This window comes from Lissotriton vulgaris, chromosome 7 (assembly GCF_964263255.1).
Source record: "Lissotriton vulgaris chromosome 7, aLisVul1.2, whole genome shotgun sequence".
Lineage (NCBI taxonomy): Eukaryota > Metazoa > Chordata > Amphibia > Caudata > Salamandridae > Lissotriton > Lissotriton vulgaris.
In genome coordinates, this window is record NC_141695.1 from 1,261,115,384 (window position 1) to 1,261,130,863 (window position 15,480).

The following is a 15,480-nucleotide window of genomic DNA, read 5'->3' on the forward strand; positions in this document are numbered from 1 at the left end:
CCACAATTTCCATCCGCCCCAATTTCCATCTGCCCCATGCTTAATTTGAGCTGGTGGTTTTCGGTTTTCGGTGCTCAGCACCGGCACTTAATCATCAACACTGGTGCTTTTCATTACCACCAGTAAGCAGCAGTTAGTTATATGTATATTATTAATAATATTTATCCTTTGTCCTTAATATTAATAATATTTGTTTATTCACTGTAGATTAAGTGATGTGCCTAGAATCACAATATGTGGAGCCGCCAAGACTCGATCCTGGTTCCCCAGCTCCGAAGTCGGCAATTCTGGTCATAACACCACATCCTCTCCACCTTTTCATGATTAGTAGTTGGTTCTGTCTTAGGGGGCGGTGCAAGCTGCCTCCTGACGAGCGCCCCAACACTTATTTTTTACAAGTTAACCACTGATCTGCCCATTGCCAGGTGTGATTAGCTCGACTAGGTCTCTTTTTTGGGACCCGTAATCCTCTATTTACAGTGGAGATACGAAAGTAAATCCAAAAGTGTGAAGGGAAAAACAGTGCTGGCTTAACTGTTTCACCAGGCAAGTGAGAGCTCTTCAACGAGAAATCTTGTCTTCTGGTCTCAACACCAGCCAATGATCATTCATCCAGAAGGCCACTGTAGTGAGTGCATAATTAGTGCTGTGAGTGGCTGCAGCTGGTGTGCACTGGCACTCATTCATGAGGACCAGGACGTATTATTAATTTTCAGACTTTGACCCAGAAGAAGAGAGAGAAAGCCATCAAAGAGAGAAGGGAGGAGAATGAGAAAGGTACAGAAAGAGTGAAAAGGGGATAAAGCAAGGATGAAAAGGATTCTGAAAGAGTGGGATAAAGAGATAGAAAGTGCAGGGTGGTGCAAGAAAGAGGCATGTAGTGAAATGAAAACTAGGCAGCCTTGGTATTCAGCAATGTCTGCATGTGGCTACGATCCACCAGAAATAACAGCATGACAAGAGGCATCATGTACACACTTCTACTAACACCCAAATAATCATAGGCTGAAGCAGATGAACCTGCCAGGCAATTAATCTATTGCTCCAAAACACATTCATTCTGCAGTGGACACCCATGGGCACAATCTGCCATAGCACATCGGCTGTTGACACCCACCATTACTCAGAGCACTTACCCTTCGAGAGGCCGGGATTTCCAGGAACTCCATGAAGCCCAGAATTCAGCAGTTTTCTTTTCACTGTCCAGTCTCAGTATCTACTGTGATCAGTTAGTAATTGTTCAGCAGCAACGTATACTGTGGTGTGAGAGCGATTGATGCTGCAGTACTGGATGTGCCATCCGGCTCAGCTGTCGTGCAATTACTACAGTCGTCATCGCACACTTCGCTCACCATGACAGGAAGTGTTAGCAAAGAACGAAAACTGTGGCAGGAAGCAGGGGCTGAGGGAGGGTGAGCGCACCAAGCCTCTTCCTCATCACTTGTGGTTTTAAAAAAACAATGTTGAAATGCACATATACTATGAAGGCTCCCAACGCTTCACTCATGTAGTGTGAGCCTCACACCTGTGTTTCTGATTTATAAAGTGCACACTGCACTACTTAATTGCTTTGAGGTCCTTGTGGGAGTATAGCATTAGGCAAACTAACACAGTGATTGAAAAGTGTTTCTTTCTGAATGCCAAGAGGCCAGGGCTTAATTTGTGCCGGTGCTTAGCACCAGCACTTAATTATCAGGGCCAGGTCTACGCATCTGCTACGCACATCACATCTTTATGTTTTATAAAATTTACATTACTGTAATCGCAGCATGTTTTTCACTTCTCCAGAGTAACTGGCGGCGGTGAACAGTGTTGCGGGCGGCTGTGAGACTTCTTAGTCACTTAGCCTGCCCCTTGGCTGAGCCCAAGAGAAGATTCATATAAATTAATATTAAATAATATGTTGAACATTGCGGCCGTGGGCGCAGCCCTTAGTTCAAATTCAGTCATGTTGCACTGTTTCCACTTGCAGGTGGGTGGGAAGGCAGGACACACACACTGACTGACACACACCTATTTGGTTCTGATGGGGGTAGGGGCTGTGTGCGTGGTAGCGTGCGTGGGCAGATTTTCTTTACATTGCCATGCCCCAGCATAACTACCGCAGCTCGTAGTTCAAGTCGTTTCCCGACCAGACCGACTGACGACATTGAGGGCAGCCTGTGCTGTACAAGCATCGATCAGCCAGCAGTAGAGTACTGTCTGATGGTAGCAAGCACCAGGCCGCCTATTTGTAATCACTCAGGTAAGAAGTTAAGGAGTAAACTAACTCACTTAGTACTTCTAGTAGGTGTCGCTAACTAACCCAACTTATTGCAATTGAATAATATGCTGTGCCTGATGTGCCAAAACCAACACTGTTTTTTTGGGAGCGTGTTGGCGTGACGGTCCGGTTGTCAGATGACCGGCGTGGTGGGAGGCCGGCAGGCAGCTTGCCTCCAGCGGCTCCATAAGATATTATTCATACCAGATTCAAGTAATAGGATGTGATTCCAGTCCTGTGTGATTCAGATTCACTGAATGCCGACCTAGTAGTATCCGCCGCGCAGGGCCCTTAGCTGTACACTGACTTATGTGACTGGAGCATATCTCAATATGGCCTGTCAGCGCCGCAGTACTGGCCTGCCGGGTTTAAGTTAAAGGACCCCTGGCAGAATCACTGATTTGTCCAAACATGGAGCTCAGCCACACACGAATTTGGTTCCCACAGTTTGGTTTCACTTTCTCAGGTATGGTCACCATCGAGTCAGTCAACAAACTGCTCCAAGTAACCCCGGGCGTTGTCTAAAGGATAGGCAAGCAGAGGCATTCCACTAACTTCCATCAGGTTACAAACAAACAATTATGTATAGTAATGCATCTGAGTTGAGTTATTGAAATCTAATCATGAACTGTAAAATAATGCTCCGTCTGAATTTCTGAGGCGTCATGTCACACACACCTTGACTGGAATAATCAACTCGAGCGCATCCAAAAGAATTTTATTAATGAATAGTAGGCCCTCACTCGTGACTCGCTCAAATGCTTGGCGGCATTCTGATTCCTGGCAGGCCTCCTGACCGGCCATATTCTAGTCCAGAGTTCTCCAATCTGTGGGGCGCGTCCCCCTGGGGGGGCGCGACACAATCCCAGGGGGGCGCGCACTCCACTCCAATCTTACCTTTGTTTGGAGAACTCTGGTATGGCTGGAGGGGGGTGCAAGGGGAAATCGATGGGGCACTACGTGCCCGTTCTTTTGTCTGGGTAATTCTCCCAGGAGGGGGTTAATTCACGGAGTTGACAGCTTGACAGCTTGAGGCAAGGAGTCTCCTCTGCTAAAAACGAAAGCAAACAAACAGACATGCTTTCGGTTTTAGCAGAGGAGACCCCTTGCCTCCCACTGCAGCTGAAGCTGTCAACTCTGTAAATTAACCCCCTCCTGGGAGAGTTGGCTCTTCCCAGAAAGGAGACAAAGTTTCCAGAGAAGTTTTAAGGCATGGGCAAAGTGGGCTCTGGCCCCCCAGCCTTTCAAAGGGGGTGGGAGTGAAGCGGGGGCGAGGGGGTGAAAGAGCCAGCTCTGCTCTACAGAGTCTTGCCCTCATGACCTTGAGTAATTTTTAAACACAATGTTGTAAATAGCGTTTTTTTATCATTCATATTTAATTTTGTATTACAGACATTTTGCAGACAAAATGTGTTATACAAGGAAGCCATAGTTGCTGCTTTTTCATTTTATGCAACTAACATCCATTGACAAAGCCTATTTTCATGGATTGTTGTAGGTCTAATGTTACTGGATGCAATGATAGGAACAGCAAAATACCAGTCGCTGCACATTATGCTCAGTACATATTTTTAGCTTCAGTGTATTAAGACACACGCTTAATTACATCAGACAGGCCCCTTGGAGAGACCCCCAGTTTTTTCATCCCACTTAAAGCCTTGGAAAAAACACCATGTCACAGTCACCTGAGGTCCTGGCACTGTGCATCATGCATGACTCATGACTTCCAAGTTTTCAGATTGCCTATGTGCAGGGGCATAGTGAACCCTCCCCCCCACCTCACCCCACCCCTTGCTTTAGGAAATACAGCAGGGGCTAAGTTCTTGATGGGCCTCTTCTGTCTGCAAATCTACAGACAAAGGCTTAGCTCATAATTAATGTGAAAAGGGGGTGAGTGAATAAGTGAAGGAATGGGTGAATAGCTGGATGGATTAGTGAACGTATGAATGGATGAGTGAAGGGGTGAATGGAAGGATGAGGGAAAGGATGGATAGATGAGTGAATGAGTGGAAGGATGGATGAGAGGAAGGGTAAATAAATAGATGTATGGGTGGAATGGTGGATGTATGGGTCGAATGGTCGGTTGAATGGTGGATGTATGGGTGAAATGGTGGATGTATGGGTAAAAGGGTCGATGGATGAGTGAAAGGATGGATGGATGGATGGATGAGTGAAACGATGGATAGATGAGTGAAAGGGTGGATGGATAATGAGTGGAAGGGTGAATGGATAATGAGAGAAAGGATGGATGGATGCATGAGTGGAAGATGGATGAGAGTAAATAGATGTATGTATGGGAGGAAGGGTAGATGGATGGGTAAAAGGGTGGATGGATCAGTGAAATGGTGGATGGATCAATGAAAGGGTGGATGATGGACGAGTCAATGGGTGGATGGATGAGAGAAATGATGGATGGATTGATGTATTGATAAGTGAAAGGGTGAATGAATGAATATATAGATGGATGGATGAGTGAAAGGGTGGATGTAAGGATGGATGAGTGAGTGAGGAGGGTAGATGGACAAAAGGATAGATAGAAGAGTGAAAGGGTGGATGAGTGGTCAATGGATGGATTCATGAGTGGATGAGTAAATGGATGAGTGGGTGGATGGGTGAAGGGTGGATAGAAGGATGGGTGGCTAAGTGAAAGGGGAATGGAGAGAGATAGGGAGGATGAATACATGGATGAGTGAAAACATGGATGAATGATTGGCAGAATGGGTGGGCAAATGTGTGCATGGATGAGTGAAAAGAAGATCAAAGATGGATGAGTCAAAGAATGCATACATGAGTGAAAGGGAGGGTGGAGAGCAGGAAGAAAGGATGGATGGATGAGTGAAAGGTTGAATGGGTGGACGGATGAATGACTGGGTGTATGGATGAGTAAGTGAAAGGATGGCTGGATGGGTGAAAGAGTAAATGGCTGGATGGATGGATGGGTGGAAGAGTGGATGGATGAGTGAAAGGATAGCTTCGATGAAAGGATGGATGGATAATGGATGGATGAGTGAAAGGGTGGATGGGTGGAAGAGTGGATGGATTAGTGAAAGGATGGATTGGGTGAAAGGATGGATGGATGATGGATGGATGAGTGAAAGGGTGGATGGAGGGATGGATGAGTGAAATGATGGACGGAAGGATAGATGATGGATAGGTTTGCAAATGGTTGAAAAGGTTTGGATATATAGGTTTGGACACAGATGGAAGGACAGAATGAATGGTGAAAGAATTAATAGATGACAAAATGTACATAATAAATGGGGAGTGTTGTGATGACTTACTTTGCATTCTTGGTGCCATAAGAGCTGTAGTTCAGAGTGGGAGGTATTTAAATTGTCTGGCTACTCCCTTGCCTATGGGTTACTATTCTGTATTCTATGTGTGCTCATGTGTGGGATCTATACATCATGCATATGACATTATGCGTGACATCCAACTGCTACTTGAATGCAAAGCCCCCATAAGCAAAGTCAGGTTGCATATTTTAAGTTCCCCTTAATGAAACACCCATAATGTGTTCCCTATAGTGGGGTTCATCACAGCAATCCCCCTTTTAGTTCACTTATGCATGGTGCTTTACATCTTAAAATTTATTTATTTATTAAGGAGTTTGTGAGATTGGTTTCTCAGCACTTGCGGTATTAAAGACTAAGTACCAATCAAGACTGGATGTGGAACACAACCTGAGGATGGCAGTTGCAAAAATCCACCCACAGATTGATAGTCTAAATGTGGCTAAACACCGGCACACCCGTCACATTCATGTTGGTGGTGTTATTATTAATCTATGTCCTGTGTAAAACAAAGCATCCTAGTAAAAAGAATTTGCGCACATTTTATCTTGGAAAATTATGTTTTGAGCTGTGTAATACGCCTCTGTTATTTCACCACACCCACTCAAAAACCTGCAGTTTACTAAACACTCTTATTGTGTTGAACATTATTTGCCGGATATGGCCCGTAATATGCGTGTGGCAGTAGATCATGTAGTGTACCAGATTCCAGAAATTTCTGTCAGGTGGTGGGGGGGCCCAACGTCTAAAAAAAATTCAGCTGGGGGGCTCAACCTAAAAAAGTTTGAAGACCTCTGTTCTAGACTGATTCTAGGCTTTAAAGTTGAAACCTTGTGCAAGGACAGTGCAGGCACCGGCAGTCTGGCACCCCATCATTGTGAAAGCACTTCTTGCAAAAGGTTTGCAAGCATGGGACTGACTGAGCATGGATGAAATGCAGCACAGACACAGTATTGGTGCAACAGCAACTATTGTGAGTACACAGCAGGAGAATGCACTCCATGTCTATGTATCTTTGCAGTGGAGCTCATACTAGAGACTTCAGCAATGCTAGCATGCATATTTTAGCAATAATTAACGCAGAAAACTGATCTTATGAACCGGTTTATTAAACAATTGGACAAATGATACACGTCAGTGCACGAAGGCAGGTACTTCAAAATTTGAAACTGGTGAAAATAAAATATCTACAGAGAAAGTAATCCATTTAATAAATGTGTGTAATGAAAATAAATGTACAGTCTTAGAAAGATTTGACAGGTGTGGAGTCTTTGTGAGTCTGTAAAAGGCCCTCCCATGATGATGTGCTACGAACACTTATTTTGTGTTGAATGTGCATTTTCAAGAATATCCCACTGGATTACCAACGATCCCATTAAATTTTCTAATAAGAAAGTTAAGGAGTTTCTAGTGCACAGGGGCCACAACCTGGGCACCTTGGATTTACGTTTCGAAGAATACATTTCAAAAGAGCAAATGCATTGTTTTGAGAGTTTTCTAGTCTATTAGTAGTTAATAGAAATAGTTTCTATTGACAAGCTGCCTGTCCATGCTCACCTATCGCCCACAGACCGCAATTCCACCGTGCCACGAGACCTAAGTAGGCAGAGGCCAACTTGCAATAATGGGGGCAAATTACATCAATTTGAGGCAGTAATGTCAATTTTGCTGCATAATTTGCAACAATTAAAAAGTGCACTGAAAAGACATTTTCAACAACCGACTGCTACAAAAATAAATGCAAATCCTAAATTGTCTATCACTCATGCACATTAATGCAATCTACCGCTAGCCTGTGCCAATGAACGATTGAATAACTGAATGGAAAGCCTTGGGATGGGAAGGAATGTATTATTATCTGTATCATGCTGATAAGGTTTCCTTTCCAAAATGGTGTTTTCCCCCACATCATAAGTTCACAGACGCCAGCATCATGGACCAGTGCCATGCCATCTAGTACAGGTGCAATCATCCTGTCTCGCTGCTCTGGAAGTCCTGGCTGGAATGCCCACTATCAGGAAATGCACAGACAGGAAATTAGAACCTCTAACTGTGGGTGATGGGTGACGGCCATGGCTCCATTGCCTGACATTTGAGCAGTTCAGAGCTTTAGTATGAATCCACATATTTAGGTTCTTGTATTAAAACATCAGTGAGAGGCCTGTTGACCGACGGATTGAGGTTCCTGCTTGGACTGCCTTGGAAGACTTTTAGCTCCAGCTTCCTGGAGTTTCATGAAAAGCAGGATGTTAAATAAACGGGTTGCCTTTTTTTCAACCAGTAAGTAAGTAGTTGCACACCCAATGAATGAGCCCACAGTCTTAAAGGCTCTTTAAGTGTGCAGCGTGCCATGGTTTGTGCGTTATGCGCAACAACAAGTGACAGGAGTAGGTCAGCATCAGCCGCCCTTGCAGTTTCCTCCATTAATTTAATTCGAACTTCGAAGCAATCTATATCTCACTTCGCGCATCACCTAAACATTTGATTAAAACAGGCGGCCCGTCCAGTAGACTCTTCGTGCCAGTGGCTTTCTTGAGCAGTTTGTGCGGATTTAGTTTTCCTAAGAATTGTTTGCTTTTATTTATTGCGGAGATCGTCAGAGCTGCAGTATGTGTCTAAGGAAATACCTTGGGCTTAATGATGTTTATTTATGCCTCTACTTTCTTCACTTCATTATTACTACCAGCCGCAGAAGCATGGTAGCAAGAGGGAGGTCAGGTGAAGAATAACTTTGAAGAGGGTAGGCAGCAGAGAGAGATAGAGGTAAAGAGGGGTGAGCCGTGAGGTCAGATACCAAGAGAGAGAGAGATGACGGAGCAAGAGATGGGTGAGGAAGAGAAGGAAAGATATATAGAAAGACAGGGTGTTGAGAAAGAAATAGGTAGAGAGAAAGTAAAGACAATCAGTGTTAGAGGTAGACAGAGGGTGTAGGGGTTAGAGAGAAAAATAGAAGCGAGTAAGAGAGTGAAAGAATAATGAGGACTCTGCTACATTATGCTCCCAAACAGGGCGTTACACATCTGTGATTGTTCAACAACTTTGAGAGATGTTTGTAATTTTTAGGACAAGGTTGTGGTGAAAATGTACTCTATTTTGATGCATAGGAAAATTATTTCTCTAGTGTGGCCCGCAACAAAACTCTAGTCCAAATTATCTATAATACTTTAGGCCTTTTATACCCACTCCAGAATGTCATTACATTGAAGTTTACTTTTCAAATGTGTACGTTTGATGTGTTAAATTATTATGAGCCCCTGTATAGTGTGCCTTAGGTACCCAGGGCATAGGTGCATCCAAGGCCTACCAGGGGCTGCATGTATTATGCCACCCCTGGCTGGCCATTCACATGGACACAACTGGCTGATCACTCAGCTGGGGAAAGGTTGTGTAATCACCCCTTGCTTAGGTGTAGTATCCCTATACCTACCTTTACATATAGATACATATATGCCTATAAGTCACTCCTATGGCAGGCCTTAACAGTCCTGGAGGCAGAGTGCTTGGTTTTATGTGAGATGAGGCTCTAGCATGAGCTGAGCCTGTCTGCAGCTTTCAGAACCATGTCCTTATAGCTGTTCTATGATATAGCCATACCATTTACTCTTAAGTGCATTATAATCCTCGCCGTTGAATGCTAACTTTGGTTTGGCTTTATCAAAACATGTTGTGTAAGGTGTCATACGCTTTGGAATACTACCCCCTCGCCACTTCTGGCGACGGGGGTAGCATTCCACCCTTCTAGAGGGAGAAGACATGTTGTTCCCACTAAACCCGGTTAAAGTTAACCAGAGCCTCAGCGTCACAAAATGGATACTGCTGCCACAGACACAAGTCTGACCTCCTGCTGCTGGGAGTCCTTCCAGCGAGGGAGGCTTGGACAATAGGTTTCCTATCTTGGGAGGTGCTAACACCACACCAAACAGGCCATAGTCTATTGAGCCAGGGAGGGCTGAATGAAATGAGGCACTCCCTGGGGCACACAAGGTGTCCCATGCATAACCCGGTTCAAACCAGTTGCTGGGGCACTCCAGCCCCAGCTCTGGGGCGAAACTGGACAAAGGGAAAGGGGTGTAACCACCCCCTTCCCTGGTCCCACCCATAGGAGGGACCTAGCAGGTAATCCAGTCCCTCAGATTAGTATATAGGTAGGAGCTGAGCCAAGAGACTTTAGATTTATCCTGACTGAAAATTGAAACGAAACTCTGGACCTTCGACGTTCTACTTGAAGATAGAAGACTGAAGAATCTCCCTTGTGGTCAAAGAGTGACCACCCTGTGCAAGCAGGTGCCATCAATCGATCAGCGGTTTGCTTTGTCAACGCTCCGGCCAGAGCCCGAGCACAGAGCCTGACAAGACCCATACTTCCAGACTTCCTTCAGCCCAATCCATAGCCACAGCAAAGCTGAGACCCGTGGAGGTGAGGAGAGACGTGGGACCGGCCATCTTGGAAAGCCTGCGAATTGCTTTCCGTGCAGCTTCTGAGGCACCCTCGAAGTTGTGCCTTGGGGACTGAGAAGCCCCAGCCCCGAGCATCATCTCCACACTCCACAAGTATCGCATGAGGCCCTTCTGCATTTTCCTGCTTGACGCGTCTGTCCAGTCACTTGCCCGTTGGCTAGTGGCCTCTGTGACGACGAACTTTTGAATTTCCACAGCTGGCCTGGTTGCTCCAAGCTGGCCCTTGCTTTCCTGAAAAGGAGAAGCCCATCAGACCTTGCTGGTCTGATCCAGAAGCCATCTTCGATTCCTGCGTGGGTTGCCTTAGCCAAGGCTTGTTGACTCCAATCCGGAAGCCGACACCGCGGACAGCGAGATCCTTCGTGGGACAGTCCGAGCCCAGCTCCTGGTGATTGTCGACACCTCCTGGTCCACGTGGCTGCAGAGACAAGCTTCACGACATCACCTGATTGCTCCGCGACATCGCCTGGTTCCTTCCTGGTCACTGACTGGTGACCCAGACTCTGTCACCTCTGCTTTCAGGTACTCTTCATCCTCGATCCGCCCTTGGATCCAACCGGACACTTCTCTCCTGGTCGCCTGCAGCAGCTTTCTTCAAGGCTCCATAGGATTCATCGACGAAACCCGAAACACTTTGACACCTATGCACCTGCTTCCTCTGGGTGAGGTAACACGAGTACTCCAGTGCTCCTGTGGGTATTAACTATCCTAGTGTCCTAGTTTTCAGTAGTTTCCTCCTAGTCTATCCGGAAGTGACCTAAAAGAACTAGTTTCCATTTCTTCCATTCCCTTCTAACTCTATGGTAACTCGCGTGTGTGTAAAGACACTGCACACGCCTCCCGTGGGCCTCCTACTTCCTATCCTTTGGTAGTACAGTGTAGCCCCAGCGATTCCCTAGGCCCTAGGCCTATCCTTTGTTCGTGACGTGGTTCTTATACCACTATTTTAGTATATGGTTTGAAGTGCCCCTAGGGCTCTACTGTATATTGTGCAACTTATTGTGTGATAATTAAGTATCTTGTTATGTGCTTGTGCCTCTGACCTCAAAGAGTTCAGAGGGGTTGTGTTAGAAATAAATACATATATATTTTATATATAACATGTGTGGTGTCCTTTCATTTGGTATTAAAGGGGTTACATATGGTAAAACAGCTGGCTTCACATGCCCTCTTGAGTTTAGCCTAAGACTGCTTTGTCCATGCTACCACTAGGATAGCTGGTCTATAAGGTTGACTTCACAACCATCACCATAAGGGTTTTTTGGACTGATACAGGGTGCCCACTAGAATAGTGGACATCACATATCAGGCCAACTTCTCACAGTGAGGTTTCCCTATTTCGAGGGAGGCCAGCTGAGCTCACCTCGCCAATCCATTCCTGAGATTGCTTGAAGTTAAAGGGCCAAGCCCTAGCGATACCAATGTAAATATACCGAATGTGACGGCAGGAGTAGGGTCCTTATACAATCTGCCTTGCTCACAGGACTAACTTTGCCTCAGTTCTGTTTCACAGAGCTAGCTTATTACTACATGAATATAATTAACAAATAACTAGCGATGTCTGGTAGCTACTCAGCTGTGCAAAGCATCAACCGATATGCTGGAATTCTACCACAGCACTGGATAGAGCAGGAAGTTGAGGCACTTGGGGTTGGTGAGCTTAGGATTGTGGAAAGATTTGGTTCATACAGTTTACCAACACCACAACAAAGCAGTGGGCTTCAAAATGCTCCACTGCAACATACCACACTCTCACCACTTCCGCCGGAATGGGCAAGGCTAATTTGCTATGTTTGTTTTTAGTGTGATTTTTAGATTTTTCACAATCTTATGATTTCTTCAGTTATGTAACATTGAGGGCAGCACCAACACTTTGAAAATTATTCCACGCCACAGGCTTGGGTGTCTTTTTTTTTACATTTTCATGCTTTCTGGCCTGGGTGCCTTTGTGTGACATTTCCATGGTTTATTGTCTGAGTATTTCTGTGTGAGATTTCCATGCTTTCTGGCATTGGTGCTTATGTGTTTCATTTCCATGGTTTATGGCCTGGAATGGATGCTTATGTGCGACACACACATTTCCATGGTTTATCGCATGGGTGCTTATGTGTGACATTTCCATGTTTTCTGGCCTGGGCTCCCTTTCTGAAATTCAGATGAGGTATTACATCTGACTTTTAGCAGTGCCAGTTGAAGATGTGGGTGGAGCTAATATAGTAAGTGAGTGGAGCCAGTGGAGGGAATGGGTGGAGCCAGAGGAAAGTAGGTGTGGCTTCGACGAGCATTTCAGCGCCTGCACTTCATATTTTACAAATTAAGCACTGCAAGAGGCTGATAACACAGTCCGTCGCTCATTTGGTCTCCGCGTGATTCCATGTAGAACAGATTCATTCACTGTGGGGCTGAGGTAGTAGCCTAGTGGAAGATCAAGTGCGAATCTCACCCCTAGAAGCATAATGTCACTCACTGGCTGCACGTCTTGCCCCTCAGAGCCCAGCGTTGTTTATTGTATGTCAGTGTTATTGTTGTAGCGCAGTCTCATTCATTGGGTGATGGTCCCATTTCATGGAGCACTGATCAGTCTCAACCAACTGGCCAGCGAAAATAAAGCCTCACCATTAGGAATCATAATGTTGGATTAAACCCCAAGAAATTCACTCCATGGACTCTTGAACTGTGAAGTCTCAGATTTTAAAGAGGGCGCTCTCCACAGCAGTAAGGTTCCCGAGTTGCAGCCACCATAGAGCAGTTCCAGATTATCAAATAGGCAAAGTAGACACCGGCCTATGGGCCGCACTCCTTTTAGGGGCCGCGACAATGGATCAAAATTATATTGATTTGATCTTGAAAGAAAATTACAATCAGTCTTTCTTAAATATTGTTTCAAAAAGATAGAAAAAAATGAATCAGATAAACGAAAACTTTATATTAAATATAGAGAAAATACTGTATTAATGTAAAGAATGTACCCATTAATAAGTATTTAAACCAGAGACATCAGTCAGATTCACACAACAGTTTATCTCTTTAAAGCTCATCTATCTTCTGACAGCTGTCAATTTGTAAAAAAAAATCTGTTGCATTGGGTATTAGGAGATAATTTGCGGGGGGGGGGGGGCGAAATTTCGACTGCTTAGGAGCCTTCACGCGGTTTAAACCGGCACTGCCTTAGAGTGCAGTGACAGGGACTTGAGTGAGCCATGCAGGACTGCGGAGACACATAAGAGGGACACGAACAGGGTGTCACATGATAACACCCACGAAGATCCGTTAGGGGAAGTGCGGAAATGGGTAGGGCAGAGAGTCCTGTGCGGCCCTATCTGCGGTGACATCGCGCTTGCAAATGCGTTAAAGTCACTTCCGACTCTGTGGGTTTCATCGCTAACCAAGCGTCACATACCAGCCAGGCTTCCCTGCAGACCTCACTTCGGCAAGAGACGGGGCGCCTTGAGGCCGCCTCGTGGCACGTGCGCAGCAGCACTGAGAGGAGGAGCTGCGTCCGTCGAACGTAGCAGGCCGCAACGCTTCCACTGACTCCGAGTCAACAGCGACACCATAGTAAATCCGGTTTTTACCATGAGCAAGTCACTTTAGTGTAAAACTCGGATTGAGTCTAAACTACAACACCCAGAATTAATTAGGATGTTAAAAGAAATAAAACTGAATTGGATAAAAGGGCCTCTGGTACCATTCAGGTAAGTTTACGTCGGCGGGCTCCCATTGTGAGCTGGTGTTAGTACGTGCGTCTCCTGGAACTTAGCTTTCCGCTCAAAGAGAGCAAAGCCGATGCGTGAAAGACCCCACAGTATATAGGATGGGATGTGTGGAGAGTGTCTGCTTAAAGGCTTTCCATGTGACATACACGAAATTTCAGAGGTCTCTGCAGGTAAAAAGGACTTCAAATCTAGTATAAAATATCAGTTCAGCAGTAATATTAAATACCATGTATTCGTCTCATACCCACTGGCACATCGAGCTATGAAAGTCTAGGAATACACAGTGCAATGAATAATTGTGGTAGCCACCTTTTTTTCCTCGGAGCCCGCCATCTGTGCTTTTGAATGGCGGGCTTGCTAAATTAAAAAAAAGCTGCTTACCCCATCTCTTGCTTCTTTCTTCATCTACCCTACACTTCCCGTCTCTCGTTTACTCTTGCAGGTTCTTTTTCATATCCTCTTTTTCCATTTGTCAATGATTTCATATCTTTCTCCTCCTCCTTTCTCCCTTTACAACCTTCTTCACTCTTTCCCTGGGTGCACACCAGAAGCACTGGCATAAATTAAGCACTGCTGTTACTTCCACTCTTAGGTGGATTTGCAGCTCTGAGGGGAAGAAAGAAGGGTTCATGGGCGAGGGGCATTTGATGTATAATAGTCACCCTCCTGCCACTAAAAGAATCGAAAAAAAACCTCAATGTTGACAGAGAAAACAAGCACTGACAAAGTCAAAAGGTCTCGTGTACAAGGACTATTGACTTTGTCAATGTCTTTTAGCCATGTTGTGTTGCAGTGCCATTAGTAAGCAACAACGTGGGTCATTCGGGATCAAGCGCTGGGAAGCAGGACCATGAAACACCATGGAGACGGATGGGGTGGTGGGATGGAACAAGCAGCATCACTAAGAGGGAAGGGAGGGTTAGAGAGGACAAGCTGAAAGTTAGAGAAAAACAGTACTAAGACATGACCAGCACTGCAACCACGTGCACTCGTATGGAGTGGTGCAACTGAAAGAAAAAATAGCTTTAAAAAGTATTGCCTGGATAGTGTGACCAGGTTACCCTGGGCTCTCTCTTCGGTTCCTCCAATCGTGGGAGCTGAAACCCTAGGCTCTGCTGCACTCTTACCACCCCAGTAAATGGGTGTGGGAGGTTCATTTTAGTACTGTTCTGTCAAAATGGCGGTTCCAGGACCCCTGACCCAAACCTGCAGATTTATTAAATATATATAATGTTATGTTATGTTAAAAGGTGTCTAAAGCGCTCGAATAACCATGGGTGTCTTGGCGCTATTTGAATGGCAATCAGGTGAGGGTATTAGGTGCTTAGAAATAATTAGGCACCTAAAAGTAGAAAGGTTATATATTAGCTTCCTGAAACCCAGCAATGTTGTAGCTGCCTTGATGTTTATAGGTAAACCATTCCACAGGACAGGGGCTTCAGTGGTAAAACAACTGCCTCCCCATTTTAATCTCTTAAACCTGGGACAAGGCACTGTCAAGGTATTTTTGGATCGAAGTTCTCTGTTTGGAACATGCCATGAGAGAGATTTTTTTAAATAACAGGGACCTACACTGTGCAAGGCTTTGTAAATAAGGCATAATGCCTTAAATTTGATACGGTTAGGTACCGTCAACCAATGCAGTGTCTTGATGGCTGATGAAACTGGTTGGAATTTAGGCAGGTTGAAGACAAGCCTGGCTTCCGCATTCTGCACACACTGAAGTTTCTTCATATGTCGTTTTTGAAGT

The 15,480-nt window shown here is 45.2% G+C and overlaps 1 protein-coding gene across 3 annotated transcripts in view; it reads right to left on the reverse strand.

Moving 5' to 3' along the window:
• Positions 1 to 15,480, reverse strand: part of RGS14 (regulator of G protein signaling 14) — a 372,155-nt gene that overhangs the window by 264,727 nt on the left and 91,948 nt on the right. Inside the window, exon 1 of one of the 3 annotated variants that reach the window (XM_086931805.1) lies at positions 1,137 to 1,314. The exons of the other annotated variants lie outside the window; for them this stretch is intronic. Coding sequence (XP_086787931.1) covers positions 1,137 to 1,169 — 33 coding nt within the window. The 5' untranslated portion in view covers positions 1,170 to 1,314. Of the gene's footprint in view, positions 1 to 1,136; positions 1,315 to 15,480 lie in introns of those variants that run through there. 3 annotated transcript variants of the gene reach the window in all.